The sequence below is a fragment of the Muntiacus reevesi genome, chromosome 5, assembly GCF_963930625.1.
Source record: "Muntiacus reevesi chromosome 5, mMunRee1.1, whole genome shotgun sequence".
Taxonomy (NCBI): Eukaryota; Metazoa; Chordata; class Mammalia; order Artiodactyla; family Cervidae; genus Muntiacus; species Muntiacus reevesi.
The window spans coordinates 2,206,550-2,233,341 of NC_089253.1; the positions used below are offsets into that span (position 1 = coordinate 2,206,550).

Here is a 26,792-nt window from a genome sequence, read left to right on the forward strand (position 1 = left end):
AGAGTTTCTGAGGCTGTAAGTGCTCTCAGGGCAGGGTTCCCCTTCAGAGAAGCCACAGCACTCCCCAAGGACCTGACGTCAGTTCACTCATTCAGTCCAGATAAGCAGGCGGACACGAGGTCTCACGCTTCAGCTTAAGACACACACAAACGTTCAGGTTAGAGAAGCGACTTGCTTCACTACCCATCTGTTCAGTGGTGATGGGGCTTCTGGTGTATTTGTGTAGCTGGGAGTAAGGCAGGAGAGGCAAGTGTAAAATGACACCATTTCCTCCATTTAGTCTCACTGAATAAGAATTTTAGGGCTAATTAAGGATCATTTAGCATTTTACAAAAACTGAAGCCCAGACATGTCGAGGTCACAAATTGATTAATGGAAGAGCCAGAATTAGACCCTAGACAGCTGCTTCTAAATTAAGTGCCTTCCTGTATCCACAGCAAAAGACAGGGTGTTTTTCTTCTTCCTCTCTCTGTTTAGTTATGGCTTTGTTTGTAATGTAACATGTAGAGTTGACAATCTTCACTTTCTCTAGTAAAGTGCTGAGGACAGTGGTGACAGGAGACACTGGCCGCATAGCTGGTGGACTTACTGTGACTACTGCAGTTACTGCACGGTCTACATTAGTACCATCTTCACGTTTTGAATAAGAACTTCCTTGAAAAATGTAGTACAAATGAGCTCTGTTGCAATTAGGTTCAAAATAGGTACATGAACTCAAAGGACTCAGAACTTCTAGAATCCCTTTCTAAAATACCCAGAGTCAACCTGAACAAGGGATGTCCCTTTAACTTTGACTGGCTTATTCAACAGCCTTCTTACCAGTTGTGACACCAGAGTGATTTTAAGTACAAAAATGCATCCTGAAGTCTTCCAGTATTCCTGGGCTAAGGCCCAAAGGCTCTCAGTTTTTACTTAAAACCTAAAACCTGTCTGAGGAGAGGACTTACTAATTACTATCCTCTATGAATAACCTGAGTGGATTTTAACTGGAATTCTGATGTGGGGAAAAACAATAGAACAAAAAGAATAGTTTTCACACCTTTTTTTCCCCATAGCAACATGTATCCCCTTTACTGTAAACACAATTTATTTTTTCTGCTGCTGTAAACTCTGAAAGGAAAAGGACTGTCAGTCTTGCTCATCACCATCTCACCAAGACTGAGCACAGTGCCTCAGCACATGGGAGATGCTCAGTGAATCTTTGTGTCAACAAACAAGTGTTTTCCATTACTATCTCCCGGGCATTTAGGAGGGAGCCACGCCTATGGAATTAAAACATAGGCCTAAAGAACGTGGCATTACTATGAGGTACTCAACCAATATTGTTAAATAAATGAATTAAGGATTTATTTCCTGCATGTGACTATGTTATACAAAAGTAAGAATATTAGACTTCAGGGTGGGAGGACTTCTACAAGTCATCTAGTTCAACTACCCACTCGGTGTTTGCATACCTTGCACAGATTGGAGAGAATCATCTATCACACCCGCATTGATCAGATTCAGCAAATCTAGGACAGACACCAGGTTCTGCATTGGTAACAAAGGTATCAAGTACATGCCATTTGGTGTTGCTTAGCCGCTAAGTCGTGTCTGACTCTGGTGACCCCCTGGACTATAGCTCATCAGGCTCCTCTGTCCATGGGATTTCCCAGGCAAGAATACTGGAGTGGGTTGTTATTTCCTTCTTTAGGGATCTTCCCCACCCAGGGATCAGACCCTGTCACCCTCATTGCAGGATGTCTCCTGCATTGCAGGCAGATTTGTTAACATTAAGCCACCAGGGAAACCCCTTCAGTATCAATATTTGCTCCTAAATCTAGTGAACTTTAAAATAAAAGACAAAAGACTTAGTTTAGCCTCCTTCATTATCTGGACACTAACATTATTTATATTTTCATCTCTTTATTTAGCTAAATGCTAACACTATGCTAATTACTCTGCTGTACTTCCTCTCATAAATCCTCACAATATTCCATAAAGTAGACCTTATTCCAACTTTATAAAAGTTAATTGAGGAGCTGAAGGAGAAAAAAAAAAAACATTTCTCTAAGCCTTCAGCACTGGAGACTGGGTGGACTGTGTCTAATACACTACGTAAGACAGGCAGACCCTGACCCTAACTATTGGGTTTATCTGTGGAAGCAATTCACAAGTGCAAGATTCTGAGAAAGGCTAGAGGTCTAAATGCATTAAGTCAGAAAGGAAGGGGCACACTTAGGCTTGTAGAGTAACATACCAGTCTGAGGATCCTAGAGTTAAAAAAATCAGGACATCATTACTTGGAGATGGAGAGCAAAACAGAAAACTGATGCTATAAAAGGGGGCAGTAGGGGCAAGTGTGTCGGGAGGAATGGCAGGGGGATGGATGTGGAGAGAGGTACTCAGAGAAAAGGAGCTGGGTAAGACCCATGACATGCCTGTCACGCCAAAGTCCTTTAACAGAGGCTGAGGGGCTGCTTCTTAAAAGGCAGAACTTAATCAGACAGACAGCTGTGGTGACATATGATCTGTTCATTAACCCAGGATAATTAACCCAGGATAATTTTAAAAGTGAAAAGGTAACTATTAATTATTATTTCAGGACAACAGATGCAAACAGTGACAGTTCTAGGCAAACTGAAATGTAGGGTCAGTCCATCCATCAACAACTGGGAAAACAGAAGTGGGTATCAGGTTGTTTATTTAAAAAAAGAGTGAGCTTAGTTCAGGACATGAGAGATGTCTGACAGAAATGGATCTTTAGCTCAGGAGAAAGAAGAGGGGATTTGGCTTATAAGACAAATATAGAAGTCATCATGGAGAAAGGGGAGAGGGGAAAGGAAGCATGGAGAAAGAATAAAGAGGAGACTGCTTCATGCATCGTGGATGAGCCTAAGAAAATGAGTTTCCAAAAAACTGATGAGCAATCTTATCAGGTTTTAACTTTTCCAAAATGTTTCAATAAAATTCATTTTTAAAATGTATTAACATATTATTTGTCTTAGGTATATTACTATTATTTAGCTGTACTCACTGGAAAAGGTCAGTTTTCATTCCAATCCCAAAGAAAGGCAATGCCAAAGAATGCTCAAACTACCACACAATTGCACTCATCGCACACGCTAGTAAAATAATGCCCAAATTCTCCAAGCCAGGCTTCAGCAATACGTGAACGGTGAACTTCCAGATGTTCAAGCTGGTTTTAGAAAAGTTAGAGGAACCAGAGATCAAATCAAAAAAGCAAGAGAGTTCCAGAAAAACATCTATTTCTGCTTTATTGACTATGCCAAAGCCTTTGACTGTGTGGATCACAATAAACTGTGGAAAATTCTGAAAGAGGTGGGAATACCAGACCACCTGACCTGCCTATCTAGAAACCTAAATGCAGGTCCGGAAGCAACAGTTAGAACTGGACATGGAACAACAGACTGGTTCCAAGTAGAAAAAGGAGTACATCAAGGCTGTATACTGTCACCCTGCTTGTTTAACTTATATGCAGAGTACATCATGAGAAACGCTGGGCTAGAGGAAGCCCAAGCTGGAATCAAGATTGCCAGGAGAAATATCAATAACCTCAGATATGCAGATGACACCACCCTTATGGCAGAAAGTGAAGAGGAACTAAAAAGTCTCTTGATGAAACTGAAAGAGGAGAGTGAAAAAGTTGGCTTAAAGCTCAGTATTCAGAAAACTAAGATCATGGCATCTGGTCCCATCACTTCATGGGAAATAGATGGGGAAACAGTGGAAACAGTGTCAGACTTTCTTTTTTTGGGCTCCAAAATCATTGCAGATGGTGACTGAAGCCATGAAATTAAAAGATGCTTACTCCTTGGAAGGAAAGTTATGACCAACCTAGAGAGCATATTAAAAAGCAGAGACATTACATTGCCAACAAAGGTCTGTCTAGTCAAGGCTATGGTTTTTCCAGTGGTCATGTATGGATGTGAGAGTTGGATTTTAAAGAAAGCTAAGCGCCAAAAAATTGATGCTTTTGAACTGTGGTGTTGGAGAAGACTCTTGAGAGTCCTTTGGACTGCAAGGAGATCCAACCAGTCCATCCTAAAGGAGATCCGTCCTGGGTGTTTATTGGAAGGACTGATGCTGAAGCTGCAATTCCAACACTTTGGTCACCTAATGTGAAGAGCTGACTCATTGGAAAAGACCCTGATGCTGGGAGGGATTGGGGGCAGGAGGAGAAGGGGATGACAGAGGATGAGAAGGCTAGATGGTATCATTGACTCGACGGGCATGAGTTTGAGTAAACTCCAGGAGTTGGTGATGGACAGGGAGGCCTGGCATGCTGCAAATCATGGGGTTGCAAAGAGACGGACACGACTGAGTGATTGAATTGAACTGAACTGAACTGTAATATATAATGGCACAATATATTCAAAGTGGTGAAGGAAAAGATTTTCAATAAAGAAAACTAACAGGCAAAGTTATCATTCAGAAAAGATACAGAGTTTTCCAGAAAAGCTAAAGGAATTCATTACCACTAAACTGACCTGACAAGAAATGTTAAAGGAAATTCTTTAAGCTGAAAAGAAAGGGCACTGATCACTAACAAGTACACATTTGAAATAATAAATCTCACTGGAAAAGTAAATATATAGTAAAGGTAGTGGGTTAATAACTTATAAAACTAGTATGAAGATTTAAAAACACAAACCATAAAAATATGATTTTAATAATTAAGGGATAGACAAGATGAAAAAATGTAAAATGTGACATCAAAATATGAAATGCAGCAGAGGGAAGAGAAGAAGGTTAAGCTTTACAGTGGTATCAAACTCAAGTTATTTACAACTTTATATTGACGGTTATAGATATAAATTGTTAACATGCAAACCTCATGGTAACCACAAAGCAAAAAAACTACAGTAAATACACAAAAGGTAAAGAAATATAAGCAAACCACTAAAGAAAGTCATCAAATCAAAAAAGGAAGAGAGCAAAAGAAGAAGAAAGGAACAGACAGGAAACACAGAAACAGCCAGAAAACTATTAACAAAATGACAGTATGTGCACAGCTATCAATAATTACTTTAAATGCAAGTGGACTAGATTCTCTAATCCAAAGACAGAGGGAAGAAAAAAAGACAGAGTGGATGAATAGATGAGAAAATAAGACCCGTCTGTATGCTACCTACAGGAGACTCACTTTGGATGTAAGGACACACATAGACTGAAAGTGAAGGGATGGAAAAAGAGATCTCCTGCAAATGGAAACTACAAAAAAAAAAGTTGGAATAGCTATATTTTTATCAGATAAAATAGACTTTAAAACAAAGACTGTAACAAGAGACAAAGAAGGGCATTATATAATGATAAAGAAGTCAATCCAACGAGAAGATGTAATGTTTGTAAATATTTACACAGCCAACAGGGGAGCATCTAACTAAAGCAAATATCAACAGACCGAAAGGAGAAATTGACAGCAATTCAATAACAGCAGGAGACTATAATACTCTACACTTACACCAATGGATACACAGGACAGATAATCAACTAAAACACATCAGCCTTTAACAGCATTTGAGATCACAAATATTTACAAAACACTCAATCCAAAAGCAACAGAAATGCATTCTTCTCAATATTTCCCAAGTTATATTATATGTTAGGCCACAGAACAAGCTTACTACATTAAAAGAGACTGAAATCACATCAAGCAGCTTTCCTGACTGCAATGGTATGAAACTCAAAATTTAATTACACAAGGAAAGCTGGAAAATTCACAAATATGTGGACATTACACAAGATGCTACTTGACAGCCAAAGGTTCAAAGAAGACATTAAATGAGAAATTAAAAAAAAATACCTTGAGACAAATGAAAATGGATATGTAACACACCAAACTTTATGGGATGCAGCAAAAGTAGTTCTAAGAGGGAAGTTTACTGTGATGAATACTTAGCCTCAAGAAACAAAAAGGCTCAAATAAATAATCTAACTTTACACCTCAAGGAACTAGAGAAAGAAAAACTAGTAGAAGAAATAAAATAAAAAGATTAGAGCAGAGAAAAGTAAAATAAGGGTTAAAAGACAGTAAATAAGATCAATGAAACTAAGAGCTGGTTCTTTGAAAAGATAAATAAAATTGACAAACCTCTAGCTAGATTCACCAACAAAAAAGAGATGGGACTCAAATAAAATCAGAAATGAAAGAGGAGCTATCACAATAGGAATTACAACAGATACTGTGAAGTGAAGTGAGTGAAAGTCGCTCAGTCATTTCCGACTCTTTGCAACTCCATGTACTATACAGTTCATGGAGTTCTCCAGGCCAGAATACTGGAGCGGGTAGCCTTTCCCTTCTCCAGGGGTTCTTCCCAACCCAGGGATCGAACTCAGCTCTCCCGCATTGCAGGCAGATTCTCTCCCAGTTGAGCCACAAGAGAAGCCCCAAAACAGATATTACACAGAAGTAAATAGATCATAAGAGACTACTATGAACAATTATCAATTAGCAAATTGGATAACCTAGAAGAAACAGATAAATTCCTAGAAACATACAATCTACCAAGATTGAATCATAATGAAATAAAAAAGCTAAACAGACTGACTGCTAATAAGGAGATTGAATCAGTAATCCAAAACCTCCCAACAAACAAAAGTCTGGAACCAGATTGCTTCACTGGTGATGTTTACCAAACAGTCAAAGAATACTATCATTCTCAAACTCTTAAAAAAAAAAAAGGACGGAGCTCTTGCAAACTCATTTATGAGGCCAGCATTACCCTGATACTGAAACCAGATAAGAATGCCACAAGAAAAGAAAATTACCTGGTGAACGCAGACGCAAAAATCCTCAACAAGACATTAAATTCAACAGGCATACACTGTGATCAAGTGAGATGCAAAGATGGTTCAACAGCCACAGACCAGTCATTGTGACATGTCACATAGACAAAATAAAAGACAAAAATCATGTGATCATCTCAATAGACAGATGTGGAAAAAGCATTTGACAGTATTTGACAAAATTCAACATCCATTTATGACAAAATCCCTCAACAAAGTGGGTATAGCGGGAATGTACAAAAGTACTTCAACACAGTAAAGGCCACATATGATAAGCCTACATCATATCCAATGGTGAAAAACTGAAGTCTCTTCCCCTAAGATCAGGAATAAGGATACCTATTCTTGACAATTTCATTAAATATAGTATTGGAAGTCCTAGCCAGAGCAATTAGGCAAGAAAGAGAAATAAAAGGCATCCAAATTGGAAAGGAAGAAGTAAAACTATTACTATATTCAGATGACATGATATGTATATGTGTGTGTATATATTATATATACATACAAAACCCTAAAGACTTCATCAGAAACTAACAAATTTGGTAAAGTTGCAGGATACAACATCAATACACAAGAACTTGCTTATTTAAATAAATAATGAAATATTAGAAAGGGAAGTTAAGTAAACAATTCCATTTATGATTACATCAAAAAGAATAAAATACCTAGCAATAAATTTATCAAGGAGGTGGAAGATCTGTATATTTTAAACTATAAAACATTAAAGAAATTGAAAACAATACAAATATTGTATTGATATTGTACAGATATCCCATGCTCACAAATTGGAAGGATTAATATTGTTAAAATGTCCATACCACCCAAATTAATCTACAGATGCAATGCAATCCCTATCAAAATCCCTATACCAATGGAATTTTTCACATAAATAGGACAAATAATCCTAAAACTTATATAGAACCTCAAGAGACCCCTTAAATAGCTAAATCAGTCTTGAGAAAGAATAAAGCTGAAGGCATCACACTCTCAAATTTCAAACTATGTTACAAGCTATAATAATTTAAACAGTATGATATTCACAGAAAAGCAGACACATAGATCAATGAAACAAAATAGAGAGCCCAGAAATAAACCCACATATGTATGGTCAAATAAATGGTGTTGGGAAAATTGGACAGCCACATGCAAAAGATTGAAACTGGACCAACACTTTAACACCATGCACAAAAATTAACTTAAAATGAATTAAAGACTTGGGTGTAACACCTGAAACCATAAAATTCCTAAAAGAAAACATAGGTGGTAAAGCTCCTTGACATATGCCTTGATGGTGATTTTTGGAATCTCACACCAAATGCAAAAATAAACAAGTGGGACTACAACAAGCTCAAGAGTTTCTATATAGCAAAGGAAATCATCAACAAAAGAAAAAGGGAGGAAATATTTGCAAATATCCAAAATATATCAAGAACTCAGACAACTTAATACACAAAAAGTGATTAAAAAATGAGATCTGAATAGACACTTTTCCAAAAAAGACATACAGATGGCCAAAAGACACATGAAGAGATGCTCTACATCATCAATCATAATGCAAATTAAAAACATAATGAGATTATCACCTCATGTGCTAGAATGGCTATTATCAAAAAGACTAGAAATAAAGAGTATTGACAAGGATATGGAAAAAAAAAAACCCTCGTACACTGTTGGTGGAAATGTAAATTGGTACAGTTTCTATGGAAGACAGCATGATGTTTCCTCAAAAAATTACAAATAGAACTATCATGCAAGCTAGCAATTCTATTTCTGGGCATTTATCTGAGGAAAATGAAAATACTAGCTTGAAAAGATACACACATCCTCATGTTCATGAAAGCATTCTTTACAATAGCTGAGTTATGGAAAAACCTAAATGGCCACTGGTGGATAGATAGATAAAGAAAATGAGGATCATAAGAGACTACTACCAGCAGCTCTATGCCAATAAAATGGACAACTTGGATGAAATGGACAAATTCTTAGAAAAGTATAACTTTCCAAAACTGAACCAGGAAGAAATAGAAGATCTTAACAGAACCATCACAAGCAAGGAAATCGAAACTGTAATCAAAAATCTTCCAGCAAACAAAAGCCCAGGACCAGATGGCTTCACAGCTGAATTCTACCAAAAATTTAGAGAAGAGCTAACACCTATCTTATTCAAACTCTTCCAGAGAATTGCAGATGAAGGTAAACTTCCAAACTCATTCTATGAGGCCACCATCACCCTAATTCCAAAACCAGACAAAGATGCCACAAAAAAAGAAAACTACAGGCCAATATCACTGAGGAACATAGATGCAAAAATCCTTAACAAAATTCTAGCAAACAGAATCCAACAACATATTAAAAAAATCATACACCATGACCAAGTGGGCTTTATCCCAGGAATGCAAGGATTCTTTAATATCCGCAAATCAATCAACGTAATACACCACATTAACAAATTGGAAGATAAAAACCATATGATTATCTCAATAGATGCAGAGAAAGTCTTTGACAAAATTCAACACTCATTTATGATTAAAACTCTCCAGAAAGCAGGAATAGAAGGAACATACCTCAACATAATAAAAGCTATATATGACAAACCCATAGCAAGCATCACCCTCAATGGTGAAAAATTGAAAGCATTTCCTCTGAAATCAGGAACAAGACAAGGATGCCCACTCTCACCACTACTATTCAACATAGTGTTGGAAGTTTTGGCCACAGCAATCAGAGCAGAAAAAGACGTAAAAGGAATCCAGATAGGAAAAGAAGAAGTGAAACTCTTGCTGTTTGCAGATGACATGATCCTCTACATAGAAAACCCTAAAGACTCTACCAGAAAATTAGTAGAGCTAATCAATGAATATGGTAAAGTTGCAGGATATAAAATTAACACACAGAAATCCCTTGCATTCCTATATACTAACAATGAAAAAACAGAAAGAGAAATTAAGGAAACAATACCATTCACCATTGCAACAAAAAGAATAAAATACTTAGGAGTATATCTACCTAAAGAAACAAAAGACCTATACACAGAAAACTATAAAACATTGATGAAAGAAATCAAAGAGGACACAAACAGATGGAGAAACATACCGTGTTCATGGATTGGAAGAATTAATATTGGCAAAATGGCTATTCTACCCAAAGCAATCTATAGATTCAATGCAATCCCTATCAAGCTACCAACGGTATTTTTCACAGAACTAGAACAAATAATTTCACAATTTGTATGGAAATACAAAAAACCTCGAATAGCCAAAGTAATCTTGAGAAAGAAGAATGGAACTGGAGGAATCAACCTGCCTGACTTCAGACTCTACTACAAAGCCACAGTCATCAAGACAGTATGGTACTGGCACAAAGACAGAAATATAGATCAATGGAACAGAATAGAAAGCCCAGAGATAAATCCACGAACCTATGGACACCTTATCTTTGACAAAGGAGGCAAGGATATACAGCGGAAAAAAGACAATCTCTTTAACAAGTGGTGCTGGGAAAACTGGTCAACCACTTGTAAAAGAATGAAACTAGAACACTTTCTAACACCATACACAAAAATAAACTCAAAATGGACTAAAGATCTAAATGTACGACCAGAAACTATAAAACTCCTAGAGGAGAACATAGGCAAAACGCTCTCCGACATAAATCACAGCAAGATCTTCTATGACCCACCTCCCACAATATTGGAAATAAAAGCAAAAATAAACAAATGGGACCTAAGGAAAATTAAAAGCTTTTGCACAACAAAGGAAACTATAAGTAAGGTGAAAAGACAGCCCTCAGATTGGGAGAAAATAATAGCAAATGAGGAAACAGACAAAGGATTAATCTCAAAAATATACAAGCAACTCCTGAAGCTCAATTCCAGAAAAAGAAATGACCCAATCAAAAAATGGGCCAAAGAACTAAACAGACATTTCTCCAAAGAAGACATACAGATGGCTAACAAACACATGAAAAGATCCTCAACATCACTCATTACCAGAGAAATGCAAATCAAAACCACAATGAGGTACCATTACACGCCAGTCAGGATGGCTGCTATCCAAAAGTCTACAAGCAATAAGTGCTGGAGAGGGTGTGGAGAAAAGGGAACCCTCTTACACTGTTGGTGGGAATGCAAACTAGTACAGCCACTATGGAGAACAGTGTGGAGATTTCTTTAAAAACTGGAAATAGAACTGCCATATGACCCAGCAATCCCACTCCTGGGCATACACACTGAGGAATCTAGATCTGAAAGAGACACGTGCACCCCAATGTTCATCGCAGCACTGTTTATAATAGCCAGGACATGGAAGCAACCTAGATGCCCATCAGCAGATGAATGGATAAGGAAGCTGTGGTACATTTACACCATGGAATATTACTCAGCCGTTAAAAAGAATTCATTTTAATCAGTTCTAATGAGATGGATGAAACTGGATCCCATTATACAGAGTGAAGTAAGCCAGAAAAATAAAGAACATTACAGTATACTAACACATATATATGGAATTTAGAAAGATGGTAACGATGGCCCTATATGCAGGGCAGAAGAAGAGACGCAGAAGTACAGAACAGACTTTTGAACTCTGTGGGAGAGGGTGAGGGTGGGATGTTTCGAAAGAACAGCATGTATATTATCTGTGGTGAAACAGACCACCAGCCCAGGTGGGAGGCATGAGTCAAGTGCGCGGGCCTGGTGGGCTGGGAAGACCCAGAGGAATCGGGTGGAGAGGATGGTGGGATGGGGGACCAGGATGGGGAATACGTGTAACTCTATGGCTGATTCATATCAATGTATGACAAAACCCACTGAAAAATAAAAATTAAAAAATAAATAAATTAATTAATTAATTAAATTAAATTAAAAAAAAGAAAATGAGGTATGCATGTGTATACATGTATGTGTGTATCCACAAACATACACACAATGAAATATTACTCATTCACAGAAAAGAATGATATCCTGCCATATACAACAACCTGGAAGAACCTTGAGGGTATTCTTTTAAGTGAAATAAGTCAGACACTGGAAGACAAATACCATATATACTCTCTTATATGTGGAATCTAAGATATAGATATGAAAATGAAAGTGTAAGTCACTCAGTCAGGTCTGACTCTTTGCAATCCCATGGACTACAGTGTCCATGGAATTCTTCAGGCCAGAATACTGGAATGGGTAGCCATTCCCTTCTCCAGAGGATCTTCCCAACCCAGGGATCGAACCCAGGTCTCCTGCATTACAGGCGGATTTTTTTACCAGCTGAGCCACCAGGGAAGCCCAAGAACACTGGAGTGGGTAACCTATCCCTCCTCCAGCAGATCTTCCTGACTCAGGAATGTAGCTATATATACATATATATATATGTGTGTGTGTACATATATATATTCTATATATATATATAAAATCAGGTTCATAGATACAGATAACAGATTGGTGGTTGCCAGAGGCTAGGAGAAATGGGTAAATGGGCTTTTTTCAGTTTCAAAAATAATAATAAACAGATAGAGTTTAACTTTCCTATGGGGGCTCACAGACCCCATGCGCACATCATACACTGCACCACAGAAACATAATTAGAACCAAAGGGAGAGACTCCAGAACTCCCAGAACCCACTTTCACAGACATGTCTGTGGTGTCAGTCTGTTCTTTAGCCAATCGTCTCTCCTGAAACAGTAAAAGAAAAATTTATCACTTCATGATTTTCAGGTCATAGCTTCACAGGTGCCCTTGTCCCAAATTAATTATTGAATTATAGTTAAAAGTAACTTTTTCTCAAGCACTTTTTTTGTTGTCCAAAAAATGTCACTTATTGTCACCATGAGGTTTGCTGACATAGAGGCATTGCAATGCCTATTTTTACTGTATACCTGAGGTGGGGGCTCATATTGAATCCATTCTTCACTCTCATTTGTGATAAGCTTAGTGTTAGAATGTGGAGGAAGTACAAATCTCCTATTCCAATAAAGCATGCTTAAATATACCTATAATGGGCTTATCCTAAAGCCTTCATTATAATAATCAAAGAAAGACGTTTATAGAAATAAAATGCAATGTCACAACTTTCAAGTCTCTATCAATGTTTTTAAGAAGTCTAATTCTTATTTTTAAGTTCTAAAGAGAATGGAAGTTCTGTTAAAAGGCCTTCATTACAGATAAAGTTTTTCTTGAAACTTCTCTATAATTATTCACATTCTAAGTAACATCTTACATAACAGCAATATGTGAACCGTGAACTTCCAGATGTTCAAGCTGGATTTAGAAAAGGCAGAGGAACCAGAGATCAAATTGCCAACATCCGATGAATCATCGAAAAAGCAAGAGAATTCCAGAAAAACATATATTTCTGCTTTACTGACTACACCAAAGCCTTTGATTGTGTGGATCACAACAAACTGAGGAAAATTCTGAAAGAGATGGGGATATCAGACCACTTGACCTGCCTCTTGAGAAACCTGTATGCAGGTCAGGAATCAACAGTTAGAACTGGACATGGAACAACAGACTGGTTCAAAATAGGAAAAGGAGTACATCAAGGCTGTATATTGTCACCCTGCTTATTTAACTTATATGCAGAGTACATCATGAGAAACAGTAGGCTGGATGAAGCACAAGCTGGAATCAAGATTTCGGGAAGAAATATCAATAACCTCAGATATTCAGATGAAACCACCCTTATGGCAGAAAGTAAAGAAGAACTAAAGAGCCTCTTAATGAAAGTGAAAGAGGAGAGTGAAAAAGTTGGCTTAAAGATCAACATTCAGAAAACTAAGACCATGGCATCTTGTCCCATCACTTCATGGCAAATAGATGGGGAAACAGTGGAAGCAGTGTAAGACTTTGTTTTTTTGGGCTCCCAAATCACTGCAGATGGTGATTGCAGCCATGAAATTAAAAGACACTTACTTCTTGGAAGGAAAGTTATGACCAAGCTAGACAGCATATTAAAAAGCAGAGACATTACTTTGCCAACAAAGGTCCATCTAGTCAAGGCTATGGTTTTTCCAGTGGTCATGTATGGATGTGAGAGTTGGACTGTGAAGACAGCTGAGCACTGAAGAATTGATGTTTTTGAACTGTGGTGTTGGAGAAAACTCTTGAGAGTCCCTTGGACTGCAGGGAGATCCAAGCAGTCCATCCTAAAGGAAATCAGTCCTCAGTGTTCATTGGAAGGACTGGTGCTGAAGCTCCAATCCTTTGACCACCTAATGTGAAGAGCTGACTCATTTGAAAAGACCCTGATACTGGGAAAGATTGAGGGCAGGAGGAGAAGGGGACGACAGAGGATGAGATGGTTGGATGGCATCACTGACTCAATGGACATGGGTTTGGGTGGACTCCGGGAGTTGGTGATGGACAGGGAGGACTGGCGTGCTGTCATTCACGGGGTCACAAAGAGTCAGACATGGCTGAGCGACTGAACTGAACTGAAGTAACGTGTTGGTTCACAGATCACATGAGGTAAACAGACAGTGAAATGTTAGCAAGCACTAACCCTCTTTTTTCAGGGGATTTCTATAATCATCTAAAAGTTTAAATAATTATCTGAAAAATAATTTCATGTTAATACATAGAAGTATATGGTATAATTAATAATAAATCTTACACATGCATTAGCTTAGATCCCAGACACCCGCATCCGCCATCCTTTTTGTTTTTCATATTTCCTTTCTTAAGCCTATGGGAGAGGCTGAAATTAAAGTATATTTGGACATCTTATAAAGCCACTGAAAAAGAATAAACTCCAAATCTAATTTGCATCTAAAGTATACTGTTGTCCCATTTTCAAAATCTAAAATTACCCTTGGTACTTTTTTTGATTACTTAAACATTTAATTATTGATTTCCACCAATAACCATAGCTTGGATTCCATAAGCCAATCTCTAAGATAATTAAAATTCCCTCATGCCAAAAGGTCTATTTAATGAAAGACTGTAAAGTGAGTACATATGAGGACAGTCATTTTACTCTTTTTCTATTTAAAACTACAGCCATTTCACTAGATCCTAACAGTAGAGTATTAGGCAAACACTGATAAAATCTGTTTTTCCAATGCTAGAAAACTAAGAAATACACTGTTTCTTGTAAATAGCGAAAATTTCTAATGAAACTTGAGTGCCAGCTTGTTCCAATAATTTCCTAATCAGTATCCGCAGCCTGAGCTGCTGAACTCTGGACTTCTCTATCCAACTACCTAGTCAACACTGACGTTCCCACAGGACATCTATACACATCTCAGTGTTTTCCAAGTTCAAAACAGAGTGACAGGCTCCTTGTGCCACAAACCTGCTCCCACCCCAGTCCATCCATCTCTTTAATTGGCACCACCGCTACAGTTGCTCCAGATAAAAACCCTTCATGATCCTAGATTTGTGTTTTCCTCAAACCCCAGGACAATAGTTCTATCGGCACTGCCTCCAGTATTCTAAATCCTGACCACTTCTTAGCATATCCAGTGATAAAACCCTAGTCTGAGTCATCCTTACCGCATGTCTGCCTCCATCCTTATCACCTACGTGACTGGCTGTCTCAACATACCTCTCCCTTTCCCCCATGCTAACAGAGCTCTAGTGCGTTATTCAGTATGGAACTGTGTCTGGCTGAGGACATGGCTACATTTCCCAGTCTCCCCTGGAGCTGTGCTTGGCCATGTAACGAAAGCTAGCCTATGAAATCTAAGTGGAAGTTATCACGAAGCTGTTGAAAGGAAGGCCGCAGCAGTTGCTGTTGATGTCCCACACATCTCTCATGCTCACCACTTCTGGGCACTAAGCCTGATTTCCAGTGGAAAGAACCTGTATTTCTTTGCCTGAGTGGTTCCCTTCCTCTGACTCCCGTGTGATAGATCGGTCAGAAGTGATTGGGAACTGAAGCCCTTCTGGGAGCAACCTTCAACCAATAACTGTTGGCTACTAATGCATAAACTCTCACTTGCTTTTTGGATGGAATAACTCTAAGGGGTGTGACTTATACAGTGTTTCAGAATTTCCCCATCAGGATTTTGCCGCAGTCACCCTCAGTTGTAACTTGCTTTGATAACTTGCCCTTCCTTGTTTCAATTCCTCAATCCTGTAGGTGATAGGTGGGAAAATGGCCCCCAAAGATATCAGATCTGAATCCCTGAAACCTACAAATGTTATTTTATTTGCAAGAAAGTTCTTTGTCTAAATTAAGTGTCTTGAGATGGGGAGATTACCCTACATTATCTGGGTGGGCCCTAAGAAAGAGGCAAAGGGAAATCTGACACACACAAGAGAAGGGGATATGAAGATGAACCAGAGAGAGAGGTGAAGGTGCTGGCCTTAAGGGTCAGAGTGATGTAGCCACAAGCCAAGGAATGCTGGCAGTCACCCGAAGCTTGAAGAAGTGAGGAACAGATTCTCCCTAGAGCACTCAGAGGGAATGTATGTAGTCCTGTTGACACCACAATTTTAGCCCAGTGATACTGTTTTCAGATCTTTGGACCCTAGAACTGTGAGTGAGTAAGTTTTGATTGTTTTAAACTACCAAGTTTGTGATACAGCAATCATAGGAAACTGATAGTCCATACTTTCATCGCCCAAATAAACATCTTGTATCCACATCTTTATTTCAGAGTTTTGGCTTCTGTAGGAGCTCCAAATAAAATGCTGGCAGTGTTCTGCATTTACTCACTGCCCTTCCTCTGCTCCCTTCCTCGAGGCAGATGTGCTGCTGGAGGCGGTTCAACCATCTTGCAGTCATAAGGTGATGCCAAACAATAAAGCCACACACCGAGGGTAATAAAGCAGAAAGGTACAGCTAGACCTGCACACACAGCTAATCATCTGAGCTTCACCTGGATATATAACAGGCGTCTCCAACCAAGCTTACATTTTCTCCAGTCTCCCTTATTTTAATAAATGACAATCTTATTATTCCAACTGATGGGCCAGAAGTCCACTATCTCATTTCCTTCCTGCTTACCCCATATCCAGTCTATGATTTCTAAATATTATCAGCTCTTCTGTAACAACCTCCCCATTTGACACTGTTTCTCCCAACCTGATCCAAATCACTGCCATCTTGCACTGAATTAGTCCAGCTTGTCTTTTTCTCCTACCCTTGCCTTGAAACGGCCTAGTCTTCACATAGCAACCAGAACGAGCCTTTCAAAACATGAAGTCAGAAAATGTCACTGCTTTACTCAAAGTCTTCCAGGGACTTCCCATCCCACACAGTGAAATCTAAAGTCTTTCCCAGGTCTGCAAAGCCCTATTTGCCTCTCTGATGTTCCTCCTGGCTTCCTCCTCTAACCCACTGGCCTATTTTTTGTTGTTGTTGTTCCTTCAAAATACTAAGCATGTTCCTGCCCCAGAACCTTTGCTTTTGCTGTTCCCTCTGTCTGGAAGGCCACCCCCAGGATGTCCGTACAAAGACAGTTCTCTTCAAATGTCACCTTACCAGGTTTACTCTGTAACTCTCTAGCCCCATAATAACCTGCGGAACTTTTCCTCAGAGCAGCCATCACCACCGCCTGACAGAACGTATCCTCTCTGATGTGTGATAATCTGTCCCCCTGCTCCATCATCAGCTGCACAAATCTCTGATGGTACCCTACAGCCACAGCGTAGCTATGACCTGCCAACCTCCAGAAAGATAAAACCCCTAATGTGTTTGGGTACTGTGTTCTAAAGCCTTTTCTGAGAAGGCTCCGGCAGAGGAGTGGGTGCTGCCTCATCACTGCCAGGCGGGGAACCCGACGCCCATGCCTACACCTCTGCTGCTACCTGGGGATGGGACTCGCGTCACTGCTGGGTGGTGGGGTTCAGGCGGCCTGCTGGCCAGGAGCCACCACAGCGGACGGCAGGGGTGCCTCCATGGCCCCAGGGACACTGCGGAAGGTGGGCGGCCTCATTATCATTCACCCCTCAGCGTGTCCTGCTCTTCTTTGCCACTGTGAGTGTGGACGACGGTGCAGATCTCCCGTGGGACTGTCCGAGAGCTGAGATCCAATGTGGGCATCCAGGGCTCTGGGGTCATAGCACCCTACTCTGCAGCTTCTCACATGATGGGACAGACTACATCTGTACTCTGACCGGCTGTCCTTACGAGTCAGCTATTTTGCTGATTCACCCATTTTTCATATTCTTGAACTTTTAAAAAGTAGTATATAACTTGAAAACCATAAGATTAACATAAGATACTTGCATTTATTTCTCTTTTATTAGAGAAAAACTGGAAGCCATTTCACTGCATGATTCTATAAGGCAGCTGGCTCTGTTAAGCTCTTTTTGTACAAAGCTTTTACATGAATGCTGTCTAATGAAACCACTTCTTCCCCCCACATCCCCCGCCAGGGCAGAGAACTGACAAGCTTCTGTTTCCACCACCTTCATTTTTTGGCACCTGTTTCACCAATTCTCTGACAAGAGGTTCGCAAGCATTCCAAAGTGCCAGGCCGCTGAATACCTGGAATGCCAGGTCAGGCTGAGTGTGCCTGGGTCCTGATATATATGCCTAGGTTTACACATATGGCCTTGTCCTTTTTAAAAAAAAATAAAATAAAATGTAACTTGTAACTAATACAACTAACCTTTGGTAAACACTGTCCTATAAAATGTACTATCTCACACAGAGGTAATTTTTAATCTTTGCCTTAACAAGAGCTTAACAAATCTTTCAGAGGAATCTTTCTCTTCCCCTCTTTCCTTCCTCCCTTTATCACCTTCCTTCCCTCCCCTTCTGAAGTGTTTTCCTCTCCTTTCAAAATCACTCATTGAATTCTTACAATCACTTACCACTGTGCTAACATTTCAGGATCTAACTTCAAACTCTGAGATATCAAAATTTTACCCTAGGTTCGGCTTCCCTGGTGGCTCAGACCGTAAAGAATCTGCCTGAAATCAGGAGACCAAGGTTCGATCCCTGGGTCAGGAAGATCCCCTGGAGGAGATGGCAACCCACTGCAGTATTCTTGCCTGGAGAATCCCAAGGACAGGGGAGCCTGGCGGGCTACAGTTCACGGAAGTCACAAACAGTCAGACATGACCGACTAACACTTTCACTTTTTCACCTCTTTACTTTGCTTCTTCAGAGAAATAAGAAACAAGAACTTGTTAAATGTGATTACTCTAGAAAGGAATATGTGTATTTTCTGGGAGACGAACTACGATGGAGGGAGAATAATGAGATATAGCCTAGGCCATTCAGATACCACGAGAGTCAATCAAATTAAAAAGAATTTTCAGTGAGCAAAAATAATACATTACAATTTACTAAACTACAAGTACATATTGACTAATATTGGAATTTTTACAAACTATAACTAAAACTGTATTTGACTCATAGGAAACAGGCAAGTGAAGTTGTGATTATGAACATCTCTCAGAGGGAAAGGACACTCTGAAGGTTCAGAAAGTTGTAAATGTAGAAGAGCAATCCTTTGAAGGGTTTCTGAACTCAGATGTGAGAACGTGCTTTAATATTCATCTGCCTTGGTCTCTGAAAATATGACTTTCACAGCAGATAAAAAATTTTGGTAGATCGTGTAGCACCTAGATTTTTAGAAAGGATTTGACAAGATTTTATGAACAAGATCAATGAATAAGATATAAGTCACAGAATAAAAAGTAGAAATAAATGATTCAGTAGAGAAAATGAGACTTTTGATTGAAGATGGAGGAATAAACAAATTTTGCTTCCTTCCCAAAACCTACTAAAATAAAGCAAAGGAATATTTTTAACCTAACAGGTTAGACCTATAAGGACAAAAAAAAGGAGCTGGTACTGGAGAAAACCAAGAAGCAACCTACTAGGTATTTCTGGAAGTCAGGGGTGAATGCTGGCTGCCCAACTTACACCCTGTGAGCAGAAGAATTCAGAATCATGTTCTCTGGAAACTGAGCAGCCTGAGACAGAAGAGATTAGCCTAATGACCCGATGGCAAAGACCCTGGTCAACAAGCCCTGCTCATGTACACCGGAGCTTCTGGTCAGCTTTTGATGCCGTTATTCTTAAATAGGAGCAAGCAGTCAGAGATCACAGGCATCTGATGAAGCGGTTCACACAGAGAGGTCTAATACAAGTGGAAAGACATTATTTGAAGAAAATTACACAGAAAGGGGAAAACTTCAAACAAATTTATAGTCAAGGTACTAGAAGTATTAGCTCCAGGAAAAAAAAAAATGTGCAAGAAAGGAAAAACAATCACGGTATACTGTGATATATGGCTCAGAGGTGAAGAGTATTTATAAAGCTAGAGGTATTTATAAAGTCATAACAAGGCAAACCATATACTGACCCAACCAAAATGACAGTGTATTGGGAGAATGGAGGAAGGGGAAATGAGTGTATGTCTGTATGTGCACATGTGCCCATGTTCACACACGCAGCAGGTAAGATTATGAAAAATAAGTATTGTGGATGTCAACAGATAATGATTGAAACTGAAATATCAAGAAGTAGCAACATAAGGTTGTTATTTAGAGATATGGAATAAATGTCAAAAGAATCAGCCAAAAGGACTGAAAGTGATTGCTTCTGGGGAATGGAAAACTGGGGCAGGAACAGGGAACTGCATTTTTTTTTTTTTTTTTTTTGGTAACAGTGATAACCAAATGGGTTTTTTAAATTACATACATGAATAAGTAAAGGAAAAATCTAGATAAGTGTTTTTCAGTTAGAAAAGGTATTTTAAAGAAAAAATCCATCATATGTGCATTCACTTATACAAGGCAATGACACTTTTCAAAACGTCACTCCAGAATTCAGACATTTGGAGACTCTACATATATGTTTTTATTCACCTTAGCATTGCTCAATGCATTCGTAGAATTCTTATTTAGAAGTGACCTTCAGAGATAAGTTTATTAAACATGAGATTTAATAATCTTAAATATATTAGACTACACAGCACATTGGATGGTGGTTATGCTGAGCCCTCAGGAAGTTGTAGCTGCACTGTAATTGGTGGACTGATTTCTCAGGAAAACCTAATTGATTTCTCTTCGAGAGTAGCAGAGGTTGGGAGAAAGGCTGGGCTGTGGAGCAGTTGGGGTTTGGAAAAAGACAAATTGAAGGATGAAGAGAAACATACCAGAGCTACACCCACAGAATGGCTGTAAAGGAGTTAATATAAGAAGCAAGAGATCACTTCAAACACTTCTACCTGTATTTTTAATGAGTCAATGGTGTATTATATTAATAAAGAAAAGCAATTTACTAAGTAAAAGGAACAATGAGATAAACATACAAAAAAGAAATATTGGAAGTAAAACCATCATTGTCAATGCTAAAAATCTCAAGAGAAGCAATTAAGAAAAAAAGAAATGCAATCATTGCTGAAATAAAAATGAGAAAATGGAAGAAATTCCTCCACAATGTAGAGCAAAAGAGAAAATGATGGAAATTATGAAAAAAAAGGAAAAAGATATAGGTGTTCTAGGAGATGAGAATCAAACAAGATGGGGGGAATCATTAACCAAAGAAACAGAAGAAAAATTCACTGTGCTGAAAAGCTTTGAATCTTTAATAATAAAAGTGCTCACTAAATGCTTTGAAGGGATTGAGAGAGGATCTATACCTAGAAAGTTATCCTGGTAAATTTGTAGATTCCAAGGATAAACAGAAATCCCAAAATTCTCAAGATGCTAAGAAAGAAAGAAAGAAAAAAAAAAAAAACCTGAGAGAGAATGAGACTGGTATTGGACTTTCCACGTAACAACTTTACACTGCAAGACCACGGGATCAGTCGTTCTCACAGGGTTCCCGTGTGAGAGCGACAGGACATGAAAAAAGTTAAGAGGCATACCACCTCTGGCCATTTTCATTCAAAGACTACCTAAGCAGGTACTTCAGTCAAATTAAAAACGAATTTTAAAAAGTTTAAATTAAGAACAAGGAAGAGTCTATAAAATAGTAATAATCAATGCAATCAAATTTACAGCTTCTAGAGAATTCTTAAAAGAGGAATAAAATAATTAACATTATCCTATATGTAATCATTTGTATATAAGTTAATAGTCATCAGGACTAGAAATCCAGATTATTTCTTGGAGGTAGAATAAGCAAATGCAGAAGCAAAAACAGTACTGAAGGTGAAGTCTTACCAGGGTTGAGAAAAGTCAAAGTTACAGTTAAAATTCAGGAAGCCAAAAGAGGGATCCAATTTTAAATGTTTGTAAAAAATGTAAATTAACAACGTGTAAAATAGGATATAGAACTTGTAAGAGAAAAAGAAGAAAACTAGATAAGACTAGTAAATATTGAGAAAGCAAAACGGATCCAATGTTAATATATTAATGATTATAAAATCCTCTCTTTCATGGGGAGGGAGGTGGGAGGGGGGTTCAGGATGGGGAACACATGTACATCCATGGCCGATTCATGTCAATGTATGGCAAAAACCACTACAATATTGTAAACTAATTAGCCTCCAATTAAAATAAATAAACTTAAAAGAATTAAAAAAAATGCTGTCTTTAATTGCAAAGACCTTCCAACTGAGGTGTATACACGCATTAATCTAACCATATGCTACTTATAAGAGACACATATGATGTTAAAAAAAATGACTGAAAATGAGGGTATGAGATAATAGAAAATATATATTAGTCTCTATACCTGGTTCCAGCACAGAGCTCCTAAAACCCTTGCAGTTTCCTAAGTGATAAGAACACTAGGGGCATCTTTTGCTCTAATACTGGTCTTAGACCTTGGTTCTTGACACCCAAGTAATTTCCTGGGTGACAGGAATTTCTTTTGATCTGATGAGGCAACTCTGGGCAGGCTCCTAGATGATTTCTGGATTACGGCTGATCATCAGAGCGAGTCAGAGAGCTTAGTGTTGTGCCCGGCATACAGTCAGTCTTCCTTACCTTTTCCGAAAAGAATGAATGAGAATGATGAGAAATAGCAGTCTCCACGGCCTCAGATTTGCAGGACTGAAGTGCTATCTGGTACCCAGCCCGAGGTTTAAGACCTTCGATCTGCATCTTAGCCTTCAGTGCCATTGTCATACCAGGGGTCTACCCCTTCTCAATCCAGAACCCTAGTCTGGCTGTGCTATGGACACCAGGCAGGCCGCTCCCCACGTCTTTCTGCCATCCATTTACAGTGCAGCGAGGAATGCTAGGATTGGAGCCGGACATATCTGAAATCAAATCCCACCTCCTCCAGTGACCCAGCTATGTATTCTAGGGCAAGTTCCTGCTTTATTTCTCTTTCTTTCTACCTTTCTAAATACAGGGTGACAGAGGCTTCTAGTTGCCCACTAATATCTATTCTTCTTCCTTTCATTGTGTGTGTGTGTGTTCAGTTGCTCAGTAGTGTTCAGCTCTTTGCAGCCCCATGGACTATAGCCTGCCAGGCTCCTCTGTGCATGAAATTTTCTAGGCAAGAATACTGGAGTGAGTTGCCATCTCTCACTCCTTTCATTATAGTTCCTCTAAACTTTAACTGACTACACGGCTGCCCAGTTAGAGACCACACTTCTCAGCCTTCCTTGCAGCTAGTCGTGCCCAGGGCTAAGCTCTGGCCAATGGGAAGTGAACAGAAGCAAGGCTTGCCACTCCTGGGTCATACTTCTAGGAGGACTGGTCTTCCTCTCTCCTCCTGCTCTTCCCCCTTCCCTCTGGCAGAAGCACAATCATGATGGTGGGACCTAAAGCAATCATTTTGGGCCCGGAGTTGGAAATCATGTAGTGAGGTTGGCTGAGCTGCCCTACCAGCCCTGGTCTGTTCGTCTCTGACTTTGTACGTGAAATAGAAATACTCCTCAGTCTTTTTTAAATCCCCATATTTGGGGGTCTCTTTGTCAACAAGAACTTAGAGTATGCCAACCTCGAATACACTCAGTTCTATTAGTTGTAGAATGAGGGCTGTTCTGAGGAGGAGTATGCTGTAGAAGTTTATAAGGCACAGCTTATTACCCAGACTTGTGCGGCTTTGCTTTAGCCTGATGTCAAAGCCACGGTCTGAGCAGAATAACTGAACGTGACATACCGGAAGTGGTTTGACTAGTACCACGGTCACAGTCGATATCAAGCATATAGTAACCACGATCCCGCCCTCACTTTCTCTGCTCCCCCCACCCTCCAAGTTCTGGGGGCTCATCCAGGGGTCAGGTGGCTGATGAAACAGTAGAAAGAGGAACCTTTATGATGCTGGTCAGGACACATTTGTCAAAAAGAATTTACTTTTCTACAATGGCAGATGCCATACAAACTCTATTCCTAATTGCTTCCTGAAACTTTTGAGAAAACACCCAGTTAATGCTGCAGTTTTGAGGAGCTCCCTGGTGGCTTAGTTGGTAAAGAATTTGCCTGTGATGCAGGAGACCCAGGTTCAGTCCCTGGGTCAGGAAGATCCCCGGGAGAAGGGCATGATAACCCACTTGAGGATTTTGCCTGGAGAATCCCATGGACAGAGGAGCCTACCCCATGAGATCACAAAGAGTCTGACACAACTTAGTGACTAACACACACACAAATCTGTCTGGAAGCTGTGCTTAAGTTTTGAGTCCAGCTTCAAAGGCAAACTTCCCTTGTGGCTCAGCTGATAAAGAATCCGCCTGCAATGCAGGAGGCCTGGGTTTGATCCCTGGGTTGGAAAGAACCCCTGGAGAAGGGAAAGGCTACCCACTCCAGTATTCTGACCTGGAGAATTCCATGGAGTCACAAAGAGTCAGACAAGACTGAGCGACTTTCACTTACACTTTGTCAAGGGCAAGCCTAGAGGGTGCCTGGACACTCAGTACAGCAGAAAATGAGCAAGCCAGCCAGGAGCTGCTACATTGTGGAAATGCAAGAGCATGTGAGGCCCAAGTGGTTACCCATCACCCCAAAACACTGGAGAAATTCACTAAAAGATGGGAAATGGTGATTTCTGAGTACAGATCCATAGTCAAAACTGGAGAGACTCAAACTATAGGTTCTTAATTAAAGCCACTTGAATGTCTCTCAACCTTCTCACCAAAAATAATTGCTACATCCTCCATTAATACTAAATTTCCAAATTCACATGCCATCAGGGAGATTCTGGCATTCATTGTTAAGCACCAATTCATTAAAAAGAAATGTCTCAGCACTTACCCCAATGTATTATGGGTTTGGTTCTCCATGTCAAGAAACTGCTGCATCTGGTTTGTATTTCTTGATTTTTAAACCTGTGAGGGGAAAAGACGATCTAGATTCCTTAAACGTTTACATTATTAACCTCTAAAACAAGAAAATTTTGCTACTGGCAAAGCATGATGTTCTATGAGTTTTTCTGAGAGTAGTAGCTCTTGGTTCCAACAAAATGTAGAAACTTGCATACGTGTGTGCAGGTGTGTGTGTCACATGTATTTATGGCACGGGCTTAGTGGTGAGTTGAAATAGGTCCTACTGATTGAGATGAACATTCATTTATTGTCTACTGAACAACAACAGCTTGGTGTAGGAACTCTGCAAAGAGCCAGCACATGAGGTGAGTAAAACCAGTTCCTGCTCCAGACCACTCTAAGCTGAACGTCCTCAAGCTTTCCTTCCATGTGGGCCCTCTAAAGGTTTGCCTTTGTTTGAATAGACTCTTTCTTGGCCCCTGTCTGGGTTCGGTTACAGTGAGTATACTATGAGATTTAGGACAGAAAGGTTAAGAACTGCTCATAGACTGAAATCTCCCAGTCCCTCAGTGGCTTTGTAGGCACTGCTTATCTTTTTAACAAAATAAGGATGTTAATACTTGCCTAAGTAAAAGAAAAACGTTTTCCCCAGCAACAAAGTTTTAATTTAAAAATCACCTACGCGGATAAATAGGATAAATTTAAGAGAGATCCGAAACCGCGAGCGAGCGGAAGGGCAAGGAGCAGAAGTGGGAACAGAAGCTTGACCAGTACGTTCAGGTGAACGAGTTGACTTTCTAGGTTCTGAAATCCTTCACTTTAACACCAGGGAAAGTCAGGACAGACGAGCCAGGTGACTTGCTCAAAGTCACATACCTAGAACCTAGACCTTCCAATTTAGAGCGAATCTGTCCTGAATTCGCATGGTCGGACCGAGCCCGTCTCCACCCGCCCTGCGCCCGCGCCCCCACCCCAAGCCGGCCAGCCCGCTAGGGCCCCGGGACAAGCCGGGCCGGGCCGGGCTCCGGGGGGTTACCTGCGCCGCGCCGCGCTCTCCGGGTCCGAGGCCCCTCGAGTGGCAGCGCCCGGGCCTTCTGGCAGCCTCGAGGGCCAGCACCCGCCGCCGGGCCCGCCTCCGGCCCGCCGCCCGCGGTCGCCATGGAGACGCGGCCGCGAACCGCCGCGGGGGGGAGGGGCGGGCGAGGGGTGGGGGGAGGGAGGAGGGACGCGGGGAGGGGCTGGGGGAGGGACGCGGGGAAGGGGAAGAGGGGCAGGGAGGGGCGCGGGGAGGGGGCGCGGGGAGGGGGCGCGGGGAGGGGCGGGGAGAGGGAAGAGGGGCGGGGAGGAACGCGGGGAGAGGAGGGGCGGGGTGGGGAAAGGGGGAGGGGAGGGGCGGGGTGGGGAAAGGGGGAGGGGAGGGGCGGGGTGGGGGAGGGGGCGGCCGGGGGAGCCCGCGCCGCCCGCGTTCCCCGTTTGGTGTCGGTTCAGTAGCCGCGGGCCTCCAGCGGCCCGCCCTGTCGGTCCTTTCCTCTCCGTGGCCCGCACGGCCGAGCCAAGTGTCCGGCACCCGACAGGAGCACAGGGAGGGCTTGTCGGATGAATGAATGAACCGAGGATCAGAGGAGCAAAGTTTAAACAGCTGCGGTGAGGGGGGTTCTGCCTCCAAGGTCCTTAAATCCGTGCGGCCTCTCCCCTGCCCCCTCACCCCCTTGGGCTTCCCTCGTGGCTCAGCTGGTAAAGAATCCGCCTGCCCTGCGGGAGACCCAGGTTCCATCCCTGGGTTGAGAAGATCCCCAGGAGGAAGGAACAGCCCTGGAGAATTCCATGGGGTCGCAGACTTGGACACGACTGAGCGACTTTCATTTCACTTCTCTTCCCCACTCTTAACCACTTTAGAGATAACAGGAAATAGACTTAGGACAAAGAGAGTTGCCTTTCTATTCGC

At 40.7% G+C, this 26,792-nt stretch overlaps 1 protein-coding gene across 4 annotated transcripts in view; it reads right to left on the reverse strand.

Annotated features, from left to right (window-relative positions):
* Positions 1-25,997, reverse strand: part of DEUP1 (deuterosome assembly protein 1) — a 121,693-nt gene extending 95,696 nt beyond the window's left edge. For 3 of the 4 annotated variants that reach the window (XM_065936819.1, XM_065936821.1, XM_065936817.1), the window contains exons 1-2: positions 25,884-25,997; positions 24,837-24,910 (exon numbers count right to left, since the gene is read on the reverse strand). In XM_065936819.1, the coding sequence (XP_065792891.1) occupies positions 24,837-24,883 (47 nt within the window). In that variant the 5' untranslated portion in view covers positions 24,884-24,910; positions 25,884-25,997. Of the gene's footprint in view, positions 1-1,454; positions 1,512-24,836; positions 24,911-25,883 lie in introns of those variants that run through there. The other variant, XM_065936818.1, reaches the window with a different exon arrangement.
* Positions 25,998-26,792: the final 795 nt, after the last annotated feature.